Source organism: Argopecten irradians, chromosome 14 (genome assembly GCF_041381155.1).
Source record: "Argopecten irradians isolate NY chromosome 14, Ai_NY, whole genome shotgun sequence".
Classification (NCBI taxonomy): domain Eukaryota; kingdom Metazoa; phylum Mollusca; class Bivalvia; order Pectinida; family Pectinidae; genus Argopecten; species Argopecten irradians.
Genome location: NC_091147.1, coordinates 2,867,597 through 2,881,289, shown reverse-complemented (window position 1 = coordinate 2,881,289; position 13,693 = coordinate 2,867,597). Strand labels below are relative to the sequence as shown.

Genomic DNA, 13,693 nt, shown 5'->3' with positions numbered 1-13,693 from the left:
TTTTGGCTCTGACCCCCCGGGGGCAGGAGGAGCGGGGCCCAATAGGGGAAATAGAGGTAAATCCTATAAATCGCTACTTGTCCTAGAGTTCTGCATGGATTGTAACCAAATTTAACCAGAAACATCCTTTGGGGAAGGGGAACAGAACTTGTATAAATTTGGCTCTGACCCCCCCCGGGGGCAGGAGGGGCGGGGCCCAATAGGGAAAATACATGTAAATCCTATAAATCGCTACTTGTCTTAGAGTTCTGCATGGATTGTAACCAAATTTGGCCAGAAATATCCTTACGGAAAGGGGAACAGAACTTGTATAAATTTTGGCTCTGATCCCCCCGGGGGCAGGAGGGGCGAAGGCCCAATAGGGGAAATACAGGAAAATCCTATAAATCGCTACTTGTCCTAGAGTTCTGCACGGATTGTAACCAAATTTAGCCAGAAACATCCTTTGGGGAAGGGGAACAGAACTTGTATAAATTTTGGCTCTGATCCCCCGGGGGCATGAGGGGCGGGGCCCAATAGGGGAAATACAGGTGAATCCTATAAATCGCTACTTGTCCTAGAGTTCTGCATGAACTGTAACCAAATTTGGCCAGAAAGATCCATGGGGAAAGGGGAATAGAACTTGTATAAATTTTGGCTCTAACCCTCCGGGGGCAGGAGGGGCGGGGGCCAATTGGGGAAAAACAGGCAAATCCTATAAATCGCTACTTGTCCTAGAGTTCTGCATGGATTGTAACCAAATTTGGCCAGAAACATCCTTGGGGTTATCAGAATTTGTATAAATTTTGGCTTTGTCCCCCTGGAGCAGAAAGAGTAGGGCCCATTAGGGGAATTAAAGGTAAATATTCAAATTCCTTCAGTAAAGAATCAATGGACCGGTTTTCAGAACATAACTAGGCATTACAAACCAGGTGAGTGATACAGGCCCTCTGGGCCTCTTGTTATTTATAGTACTTGGTAAACCAAGTCATGGGTGTATGACTTCAATCAAATTAGTATATACCGTATGTCTAAAGCTTTTCAGGTATCAAGGTTAAAACAGGCGGAACAGTCAAGGCTTCTGGATATGACACTATCCAGGCTCCTACAAATGAAACAGTCCAGGCTTCAGCATATGACACTATCCAGGCTCTTACGAATAAAACAGTCCAGGTATCTGTAGATGTAACTGACCAAGCTCCCACAGATGAACAGCCCAAGCTCCCACAGATGGAACAGTCTAGGCTCCTGCAGATGGAAAAGTCCAGGATCCTGCAGATGGAATTCTCCTGGCACCAACAGACAGAATTATCTAGGCTCCAACAATCGAACTTATCCATTTTTCTAGAGCTGAAGATGTGATTTGGTCTATTGTTGCATCAGGTTTGTAAAATTTTAGTCAATGGAATGGACCATTCTTGATAAAGTGAAGCATATACGTATTTATATAGTTGTAATGTTATACAGTCATGAAATTTATCCCCCACGAAATTATTCGTATTTATAACATATATAATGTTTTTATAGACATTAGGTTTTGATGTCATTTTAGGTCACAGGGTTCAAACAGATAGAACTATTCATGCTGTTATAGATATACAGTCCAGATGGAACTCTCCAGGCTCCTGCAGAAGGAATAATCCCAATCTGATTAAAATACAGATCCTTTTTATCACTACGTTAGATAAGAGGATCTGAGAAAATCCCATAAGGGGTCATGTCCAGGTGACCTTTGCAAATGGCCAATCAAATTGCTGCTGGCAAAATTTTGACAGTGAATTTCATGGGACGAAATAGTTTGAAAAACTGTAAGAATTATTTCTGTGTAGGTAGTCATCTCGCCCAAAGAGCACAATAAAGCTAATCGTATTTGTATGTTGGGACGAAATAGCGTTGTCAATTGACAGAACAACGTGCAGAAAATGCATTTGATCAGAATTACACGTGGTATAAAGGTCATCCGAACATGACCCTTAATCGGATTTTCTCAGATCCTCTATTGAACGGAGTGGTTATAAGGATCTGTATTTCAATCAGATTGGAATAATCCAGGCTCCTGCTGATGGAATCTCCTGGCTTCAACAGATGGAACAGCCCAGGCTCCTATATATAGAATTGGCCGTTTTTCTACAGATGTCAATGGGTCAATTATCGCATCAAGTTTGAAAAATGTTAGTCCAAGAAATTGGAGTTAAAGTGGAGCATACAATTTATTTATATAGTAATAATGTTATACAGTCATATAATTTATCCACCACGAAATTATTCATATTTATAACATATACAGTATTTTCATAGATATAAGGTATTGATTTTAAGTCACAAGGTTAAAACAGATAAAATTATTCCTGCTGCCATAGATAGAACAGTCCATGCTCCTACATACATGTATGCAACAGTCCAGGGTCTTTCAGATGGAACAGTCAAGCCTCCCACAGATGGAACACTCACCTGCCATTTATGTGAATTAACATACAGACAACAGAGTACACTACAGATCCACAATGGCGAATGCCACCCAGGTAAGCTGTTATTCAAATTAATTATGATTGTTGATTTCCTGACATTTTTAGCTCACCTGCCTGAAGAAGGGCAGGTGAGCTTATAATGCCGTGGTGCGGCATCCGTCTGGCGTCAACTTTTCTATTTAAACAACTGAAAATTTGGCTCATGGGATGAAGGGCTACAAAGTTTCTTCAAATGAATGACATTAACCTTCATTCAAGGTCACACCATTATGGTCTGTCGGCGGTGGAGCATCTTTACCATTATGGTCTGTCGGCGGTGGAGCATCTTTACCATTATGGTCTGTCGGCGGTGGAGCATCTTTACCATTATGGTCTGTCGGCGGTGGAGCATCTTTACCATTATGGTCTGTCGGCGGTGGAGCATCTTTACCATTATGGTCTGTCGGCGGTGGAGCATCTTTACCATTATGGTCTGTTGGCGGTGGAGCATCTTTACCATTATGGTCTGTCGGCGGTGGAGCATCTTTACCATTATGGTCTGTCCACGGTGGAGCATCTTTACCATTATGGTCTGTTGGCGGTGGAGCATCTTTACCATTATGGTCTGTCGGCGGTGGAGCATCTTTACCATTATGGTCTGTCGGCGGTGGAGCATCTTTACCATTATGGTCTGTCGGCGGTGGAGCATCTTTACCATTATGGTCTGTCGGCGGTGGAGCATCTTTACCATTATGGTCTGTCCACAGTGGAGCATCTTTACCATTATGGTCTGTCCATGGTGGAGCATCTTTACCATTATGGTCTGTCGGTCAGTGGAGCATCTTTACCATTATGGTCTGTCCACGGTGGAGCATCTTTACCATTATGGTCTGTCGGCGGTGGAGCATCTTTACCATTATGGTCTGTCGGTGGTGGAGCATCTTTACCATTATGGTCTGTCAGTGGTGGAGCATCTTTACCATTATGGTCTGTCGGTGGTGGAGCATCTTTACCATTATGGTCTGTCGGTGGTGGAGCATCTTTACCATTATGGTCTGTCGGGGTGGAGCATCTTTACCATTATGGTCTGTCGTGGAGCATCTTTACCATTATGGTCTGTCGGTGGTGGAGCATCTTTACCATTATGGTCTGTCGGCGGTGGAGCATCTTTACCATTATGGTCTGTCGGCGGTGGAGCATCTTTACCATTATGGTCTGTCGGCGGTGGAGCATCTTTACCATTATGGTCTGTCGGCGGTGGAGCATCTTTACCATTATGGTCTGTTGGCGGTGGAGCATCTTTACCATTATGGTCTGTCGGTGGTGGAGCATCTTTACCATTATGGTCTGTCGGCGGTGGAGCATCTTTACCATTATGGTCTGTCGGTGGTGGAGCATCTTTACCATTATGGTCTGTCGGCGGTGGAGCATCTTTACCTTTATGGTCTGTCGGTGGAGCATCTTTACCTTATGGTCGTGGTTCTGTTATGTCGTCGGTGGAGCATCTTTACCATTATGGTCTGTTGGCGGTGGAGCATCTTTACCATTATGGTCTGTCGGCGGTGGAGCATTTTACCTTTATGGTCTGTTGGCGGTGGAGCATTTTACCATTATGGTTGTCGGTGGTGACATCTTTACCTTTATGGTCTGTCGGTGGGGAGTATCTTTACATTATGGTCTGTCGGTGGTGGTGCATCTTTACCATTATGGTCTGTCGGAGGTGGAGCATCTTTTGCATTTATGGTCTGGTGGACACTACCATTATGCGGTGGAGCATCTTAACCATTATGGTCTGTCGGCGGTGGAGCATCTTTACCATTATGGTCTGTCGGTGGTGGAGCATCTTTAATGTGTTTTCTATTAGGCTGGATAACACAATAACCTTATGTATGTAAATCAGGGGAGATAAACCATGTTGACCTTGTCTCTGCAAGGGAGACCTAGTCGCTTCATGGGAGATAAACCATGTTGACCTAGTCTCTTCTGAATAATTTTGTTTGCTTAAATCTTCTCACTAATAATTTCCTTTTTTGCTGCAGGATTCTTTGGCTGTAACTTTTTCATGGTGGGTATAGCGAAATCCTTTGGAATCATGCTGGAGGAGCTAGTGGTGTATTTCAGCACGGACATTGCTACAGCAGCCCTTGTAATGGGAGTGGCTGGGGGCATCTATACACTAGCCTGTAAGTATGATACAACACTGTCAATATAACCAACTGATTTATCCAAGTACTATGTGTCATAATGGAAAAATCATGTGATAAACTGGTTATCGTTGATGTTTACACACTGCAATTATTTGCAAATTACACATGCTAAATCATGATTTTTCACAAAATCATTTGGTAAATATAATGTAGGCTATATTGCATGGTCGAAATGTCTGATATTGAAATTAATTTATTTAATGTTCATGAATGATTTTCTTGCTATTAAAGAGATTTTGATGATTCCTTCTACAGCTCCATTCGGTCTGGCGTTTGGACAGCATTTTTCGCAGCGTGTGGTTGTGATATTTGGTGGACTGATGGGATGTTTTGGTGTGTCCCTCTGTTACTTTGTCATCAGCATTGAGTATGTCATCTGTATGTTTGGTATCTTCGCAGGTAAGTTCATCCGTCATCTGTATGCTTAAAGTATAATCCTGAAGTTATTGTTTTCTTGGTTACATATCCATTGAAATTTACTTCCTTGTTTATATATTTTGAGTCAGAGAATATTCTACATTATATACTGAAAAACTTTAATTATTAAAATATTATAAATAACAGATTCTTCTTTTTGATGATATTGACTTTTAAATAAAAGCATAAATTAAATACATGTAGTTTTACAAATTAAATGAACTTTACCATTTTTTAGGTTTTTCCAATGCCTGTTTGTTTGGAAATGGTCTAGTCATGCTTGGGTATTACTTTGAGAAACGAAGGTCAATAGCTAACGCATTAGCCCTGATTGGAGCGAGTGTAGGTCAGTTTGCGATTCCTCCGATTCTACAGCACCTGCTAGATACCTACACCATTCGAGGGACATTCCTCTTCCTAGGAGGCTTCTATTTGAACCTGTGTATATGTGGGGCACTGTATCGCCCGATAGATTTCTACTCACACCGGAAAAACCAAGATCTTGAGGCAAAACTTCCCCTCGATGGCAATCATGTGTCCAAGATGGATGATCAGGAAGAATGTATTGAAAACGAGACTTCAGGAAACTGTCACAATATATCAGAAATAGCCTTATTAAAGAAGGACGCGAGATACGGACATTTGTCCAGTACTGGGAGTCTGGTGATGGGCTCCATGGAAAGTTTGGGACAAGTTGTCATTCCAGACTCTCAGTCGGAGGAAAAAGAAAAATCCACAAAAAGCTCACTCACATGTGGACTGAAGTTTCCAAAACTGATATACTGGTCAGAGTTCAAAAATCCAATAGTTGTCATCTACACACTAGTCAGCTTTTTCTTGTTCTTTGGCTATTTCAACTTCATCATCTTCATGCCACTTGACGCCGCCTCAAAGAACATTGACAAACACAGTAAGACTTGGCTGGTGTCCATTTCCGGGATCGGAGACCTTCTTGGCCGAATATTTGTGGGTGTTTTAGGAGACCTCAATTTGTGTCACAGGTACAAGATTATGTCTGTTATGTGCATCATCTGTGGCTCCAATATTGTATTATACGGCGTGGCCGATACATACTGGTGGATGGCTATCCATGTGGCGGTGTACGGGTTTTCAGGCGGTGCTTATGTTGCTATTAACGCTGTTGTACTAATTGACCTTGTAGGTCTAGAGGTCATGCCCAGAGCGCTTGGTATGATCCTGCTAATTCAGGGATTTGGTGCTGCTGTTGGACAGCCATTTGAAGGTGAGAAAAGCAATTAGAACCATAACAGTTCCATTATTTTATTTATATATATCCAAGACCAAAAAATGTTGCATCCACATCCCATATGTTTTATTCATTAAATTTGAAAAGTTAGAATTTCTGGACACAGGTCAGTTTAACACTGTGTGGTCCAATGCTGTTATTGGCCACATCAATGTTAAGAATCTGTTGATGTATCTCTGGATTTATTTAAGCCTATCTAATTGACTCTCACATAGTAACAAATTAATGCTATCCATCAATTAGCGCCAGCCAAATTGATTTTCCCACCTTTGTAAGATGTTCTATATTCATTATCATTCCGTAGGCTTACTTTTGTTTGATTTTTTTTTAAATCAGTTAAAATATCAATTAAAAAAGTCTTTTATCAATTAACAAATTCTGGAATTACCCATAAAGCCCATTACATATATACTAATGGATTCGACTAGAGTGTTTATAGAATTGTCTCAGCATAACATATAAGACTCCCTCTGTTTGACGTCACTGATTAATTTCAAATTTAAAGGATTGTATAGTGTAGAACAGATTGTCTTTAAAAAAGATATTTATAGACCAAGAGGTATGTCTAACACAATAAAACCTTAAGGTCACTATTGCTGGTTCAGAATGATGAAGGTTTTACAACACTTTACGTTACATACAAGTTGTTAGTATGCTGTAAAGGTCTGTGAAAGGGAATCCTTATAAATCAAACTAGTAACACTGTATTCCAGCATTAATTTAATTCAGTAAAATAACAAAAAACAGCAAATACATGTACTTAAACCTTTCCAAAGCATGCCTCATTAATCAATTGAACTATCGATTATCAGTTGATTTGTGTGTCAATTGAATGATTGTGATTGTCTATCCGATCCCCAAGTTTGACACTACTTTGGATCTATTTATTAGATTTATTTCTTTTATACCTAGGGGTGTAATGCAGTGCTGATTTATTCTATGGCAATACACTCCGGACCTGTTTTCTGAAGCTGTGTTACATGGCTAGCAATACAACTTGTCACTGCATCATAACAGAATTACTATTTTCACACCAAAAATTGAAGTTTGTTACTGCTATTTCTCAGAAAGTACTTAAGGGGTCTGTCTAAAATTCCATATGTAGGTTCCTCTTGGACCTTAGTTGTGCATATTGCATTTTGGGAATGATCAATCAATAAGATGGCTGACAGGCAGCCGTCTTGGATTGTCAGCCATCTTGGATTGTTTTTAAGTTACTGCTATTTCTCAGAAAGTTCTAAAAGGACCTTTTTCAAATTTTATTTGAAGTTTCCCCTACGGCCCTTAATTCACACAAAATATTTTTGGACCAATTGGTCAACAAAATGGCCACCATGAAACCATCTCAAACTTTGGTAATTGTAGTTTGTTACTGTTATTTCTTATGAAGTACAAAAGGGATCTTTCACAAATTTCATTTATGTAGGTTCCCCTTGGATCCTAGTTGTGCATATTGCATATTGGGACAGTTCAGTCAACAAGATGGGCCATATGCCGTCACCATCTTGGATATTGATAGTTAAAGTTTGAGATCCCTTTTCCCTCCAAATGTCAGTCATAGATCAATCTTTGGTAGATGCCCAGATCCCTCTGGGATCTCTTGTAACAAATGCATATTTGTTTTAAGGTATCATGTGGCATTTAAATAATCAACCAATTTTCATTGTGGTACCTGTATTAAGCATTTAGCTTAGCTTGTTCTGATCTAATAGAAACATTGACAAAAGTTTTTGTTTTATTTTCCTCAGGTTTTGTAAAGGAAGAAACTGGATCGTTCCAGACTCTGACCTACCTGAATGGATTCTGTATGATACTTGGAGCAGCCCTACTCCTTTTACATCCTTTCATTGTTAAACTTTTCCAGCCCAATGTAGAACAACCACTGGAAGAGGCGGCTGTCACATCAGAACTCAACTCTGTTAGTAAGTCATCCAACGAAAATGGAGAGAAGATTGAAGCAGTCACATAATCTACAACTACTTGTGTATTCTTGTAAAGTACAACTAGTGTATTCTTGTAAAGTACAACTAGTGTATTCTTGTGTAAAGTACAACTAGTGTATTCTTGTAAAGTACAACTAGTGTATTCTTGTAAAGTACAACTAGTGTATTCTTGTTAAGTACAACTAGTGTATCCTTGTAAAGTACAACTAGTGTATCCTTGTAAAGTACAACTAGTGTATTCTTGTAAAGTACAACTAGTGTATCCTTGTAAAGTACAACTAGTGTATCTTGTAAAGTACAACTAGTGTATCCTTGTAAAGTACAACTAGTGTATCTTGTAAAGTACAACTGTGTAAAGTAAAGTACAACTAGTGTATCCTTGTAAAGTACAACTAGTGTATTCTTGTAAAGTACAACTAGTGTATTCTTGTAAAGTACAACTAGTGTATTCTTGTAAAGTACAACTAGTGTATTCTTGTAAAGTACAACTAGTGTATCCTTGTAAAGTACAACTAGTGTATCCTTGTAAAGTACAACTAGTGTATTCTGTATTCGTAAAGTACAACTAGTGTATTCTTGTAAAGTACAACTAGTGTATTCTTGTAAAGTACAACTAGTGTATTCTGTAAAGTGTGTGTAAAAGTACAACTAGTGTATTCTTGTAAAGTACAACTAGTGTATTCTTGTAAAGTACAACTAGTGTATTCTTGTAAAGTACAACTAGTGTATTCTTGTAAAGTACAACTAGTGTATTCTTGTAAAGTACAACTAGTGTATTCTTGTAAAGTACAACTAGTGTATTCTTGTAAAGTACAACTAGTGTATTCTTGTAAAGTACAACTTGTAAATACAACTATGTATTCTTGTAAAGTACAACTAGTGTATTCTTGTAAAGTACAACTAGTGTATTCTTGTAAAGTACAACTAGTGTATTCTTGTAAAGTACAACTAGTGTATCTTGTAAGTACAACTAGTGTATTCTTGTAAAGTACAACTAGTGTATTCTTGTAAGTACAACTAGTGTATTCTTGTAAAGTGTGTATAAAGTACAACTAGTGTATTCTTGTAAAGTACAACTAGTGTATTCTTGTAAAGTACAACTAGTGTATTCTTGTAAAGTACAACTAGTGTATTCTTGTAAAGTACAACTAGTGTATTCTTGTAAAGTACAACTAGTGTATTCTTGTAAAGTACAACTAGTGTATTCTTGTAAAGTACAACTAGTGTATTCTTGTAAAGTACAACTAGTGTATTCTTGTAAAGTACAACTAGTGTATTCTTGTAAAGTACAACTAGTGTATTCTTGTAAAGTACAACTAGTGTATTCTTGTAAAGTACAACTAGTGTATTCTTGTAAAGTACAACTAAACATGTACAACTAGTGTATTCTTGTAAAGTACAACTAGTGTATTCTTGTAAAGTACAACTAGTGTATTCTTGTAAAGTACAACTAGTGTATTCTTGTAAAGTACAACTAGTGTATTCTTGTAAAGATACAACTAGTGTATTCTTGTAAAGTACAACTAGTGTATTCTTGTAAAGTACAACTAGTGTAAATCAATTGTATTCTGTAAAGTACAACTAGTGTATTCTTGTAAAGTACAACTAGTGTATTCTTGTAAAGTACAACTAGTGTATCTTGTAAAGTACAACTAGTGTATTCTTGTAAAGTACAACTAGTGTATTCTTGTAAAGTACAACTAGTGTATCTTGTAAAGTACAACTAGTGTATTCTTGTAAAGTACAACTAGTGTATTCTTGTAAAGTACAACTAGTGTATTCTTGTAAAGTACAACTAGTGTATTCTTGTAAAGTACAACTAGTGTATTCCTTGTAAAGTACAACTAGTGTATTCTTGTAAAGTACAACTAGTGTATTCTTGTAAAGTACAACTAGTGTATTCTTGTAAAGTACAACTAGTGTATTCTTGTAAAGTACAACTAGTGTATTCTTGTAAAGTACAACTAGTGTATCCTTGTAAAGTACAACTAGTGTATCCTTGTAAAGTACAACTAGTGTATTCTTGTAAAGTACAACTAGTGTATCCTTGTAAAGTACAACTAGTGTATCTTTGTAAAGTACAACTAGTGTATCCTTGTAAAGTACAACTAGTGTATCCTTGTAAAGTACAACTAGTGTATCCTTGTAAAGTACAACTAGTGTATTCTTGTAAAGTACAACTAGTGTATTCTTGTAAAGTACAACTAGTGTATTCTTGTAAAGTACAACTAGTGTATCCTTGTAAAGTACAACTAGTGTATTCTTGTAAAGTACAACTAGTGTATTCTTGTAAAGTGTAAAAATATCTCTATAAAACTTCATTACCGAGTTAATTATATTTATATATACTGGATTCACTCTGTTGTTATTAGGAACAAGGGAGTTGGGAAACAGTGGTAAATGTGTCTGACATTCAACCACTACCATCCACCTCTGTGTTGTGGTGGCACAGTGGTAAATGTGTCTGACATTCAAACACTACCATCCACCTCTGTGTTGTGGTGGCACAGTGGTAAATGTGTCTTACATTCAACTACTACCATCCACCTCTGTGTAGTGGTGGCACAGTGGTAAATGTGTCTGACATTCAAACACTACCATCCACCTCTGTGTTGTGGTGGCACAGTGGTAAATGGGTCTGACATTCAAACACTACCATCCACCTCTGTGTTGTGGTGGCACAGTGGTAAATGTGTCTGACATTCAACAACTACCATCCACCTCTGTGTTGTGATGGCACAGTGGTAAATGTGTCTTACATTCAACTACTACCATCCACCTCTGTGTTGTGATGGAACAGTGGTAAATGTGTCTGACATTCAACCACTACCATCCACCTCTTTGTTGTGGTGGCACAGTGATAAATGTGTCTGACATTCAACCACTACCATCCACTTTTATGCAGTCAAATATTGTGTCTGCCATTCTACCACTGACCCTCCCTCCACCTCTTGTTTTCGATTTGTAGATATATGCGTGTTGTTTAAGAGTAGATGCCAGGAACTAACTATCTAGATATAGATGTTTTTTCTCCAGGAAGGGGACACTGTAGCTGAGTGGATGATTAAGGTGTCGTGACACATAACCACTAGTCCTCCATTTCAGGGTAGTGTAGTGTGTTGGAGACGCCTGTGTGGCAGTTGACCACTGGTTGATTGCTTTTCTCCACCGATTAAACCTATTGCTTCCTAGATGACTGTTAATAGAATCTAAAACAAAAGGAACTACTGCTTTCTTCTGTTCTATTAGTCTGGCCTTTAATGTACTCAGTCAAACACTTATATTTTAGTTCTGTCCTGACCTGTTCTGTCTCTTCCATATTAAAATTAATAACCTAAATGTTCATGTTAAAAGTTAATGACTGATTAACAGAGTAAGCTTACTATACTTTTGTGAGAAAATGACAATCCAAAATTGAATGATCATGACAAGCCCTTACTTGGTGATCCTCCAGCACTCTGGACCATATTAGGCCTACTACCCTCCATCACTCTGTACCATATCAGGCCTACTACCCTTCAGCACTCTGGACCATATTAGGCCTACTACCCTCCAGCACTCTGGACCATATTAGGCCTACTACCCTTAAGCACTCTGGACCATATTAGGCCTACTACCCTTCAGCACTCTGGACCATATTAGGCCTACTACCCTCCAGCACTCTGGACCATATTAGGACTACTACATATACCTCCAGCACTCTGGACCATATTAGGCCTACTACCCTCCAGCACTCTGGACCATATTAGGACTACTACATATACCCTCCAGCACTCTGGACCAAAAATAAAATCAATGCTCAAATTATGTTTTGTGCTGGAAAGTCACTGAATAAGGTCATTGACTTTAAATTTATAATTAAAGTTAATTTGAGAATTTAAGATCATCTTTATTAATGATGAGGAACACATCTATTTTAGTATCCTAGGAAACCCATTGAAATTGTTGTTGTTATTGTTGTTTACTTATATGATGAATCATTGTTTATTGCTCAGATCCACAATTTGTGATGTCACAACACAATTTACATGTTCTCACCGTTTTTGATTCTCTTTTTATTGCATGTTAAATTTTCTAGTCTGTTCATTCAGCAAATCTCATTCTTTTGTTTGATGGTACGTTTTATTTTGTAAATAATGTAAACGTAGAAAAATGAAAAAAAAAAAGCAAGAAAACAATTCAAGTGGAAATAAATGTCAATTAAACTATTTTCGCGATATATACACCTGGCTTTCGATTGAAAAGGACCATAATATCAAGTGACAGTAACAGGTAGTAGCTGGTGGCTACCTTACACAATGTGAGGTTATTATATAGGATCTTTTATGAAGATTACATTAACTATTCACCCCTGAAATTTCATATTGGACTGTTTTAGTGCTTTAAAGTAGAAGAGTCTAAACATGTCTTTGGGGGTTAATGAGTAAATGAACGAAGTCATAAGTCTTTTAGCTCATTACCAACGTTAATGAACTACCTCTTCAGGTGTAAAATCTCAATATACAGTATACACCCACATGTTTACAAAGCTGGACCTCATTCTATGTCCATCATTTTCATTTTGTCCGAGAATATGTACAATTTAAAGTTCATTTGATGATTTATTTTAGAACAACAGTCTACTGTTACGAGTGTAAATATTGTGAAATATGTCTTGAATTGACTATTTATGTTTTTTCAAATTAAACATGTTCATGCCCCTCACTCCTCACAAAATGGTGACATACTTGAGTCGGATATTAACATATAATACTAAGGGAATAGCAGGAAAAATGTCTTTTTTTTTTGTCCTGCATCGCTCTGGGATCTCTTGTTTAATATAGTAAATGTTTGGAGCTGTTTAAAGGTCATTGTTATGAGAACATTCAATTTGTTGTGTATTTTTAGGTCATCTGAAACGAAGTCTCAAGTGACCTTTTCTAATCACCTGTTGTCCGTCGTCATCCATTGTCTGTCGTGCGTCATCCGTCGTCCGTCTTATCTCCGTATACAATTTACATTTTCGACTTCTTCTCCAAAACTGCTGAAGCAATTTCAATGAAATTTTGCACAAACCTTTTAGGCCTAAGGCCAATCAAAATGTGAATTATATGGTCCACACCCCAGGGGGCTGTGGGAGGGGCCAAAAGGGGTAAAATTGACTAAAATTTCAAAAATCTTCTTCTCCACTCACAGATATGATGGAATCAAATACTCTTCACAGATAGAAAGGTCTAAAGGTCCTTTACAAAAATTAAGAATTATATGACCCTGGGGTCTCTCGTTTCCCCCTGGGGAGGGGGTTAAGTTTACTATAGTTTATGTATGGAAAACAAATTTTTGAGCATTATTTGGTCATTTGTAATAGGAAATGAGTCAAATGTCAGAATTATCGGTATGAGATGGCCATTGAATCCTATTAACAAATTTTCCATGACTGACCCCAGGGGCCTT

The 13,693-nt window shown here is 38.1% G+C and overlaps 1 protein-coding gene across 3 annotated transcripts in view; it reads left to right on the top strand.

The window, feature by feature from the left end:
- Positions 1-8,333, top strand: part of LOC138307215 (monocarboxylate transporter 12-like) — a 137,999-nt gene extending 129,666 nt beyond the window's left edge. For all 3 annotated transcript variants that reach the window (XM_069247851.1, XM_069247850.1, XM_069247852.1), the window contains 4 exons: positions 4,466-4,609; positions 4,889-5,032; positions 5,289-6,293; positions 8,066-8,333. In XM_069247851.1, coding sequence (XP_069103952.1) covers positions 4,466-4,609; positions 4,889-5,032; positions 5,289-6,293; positions 8,066-8,286 — 1,514 coding nt within the window. In that variant the 3' untranslated portion in view covers positions 8,287-8,333. The remainder of the gene's footprint in view (positions 1-4,465; positions 4,610-4,888; positions 5,033-5,288; positions 6,294-8,065) is intronic.
- The last annotated feature ends 5,360 nt before the right edge of the window (positions 8,334-13,693 follow it).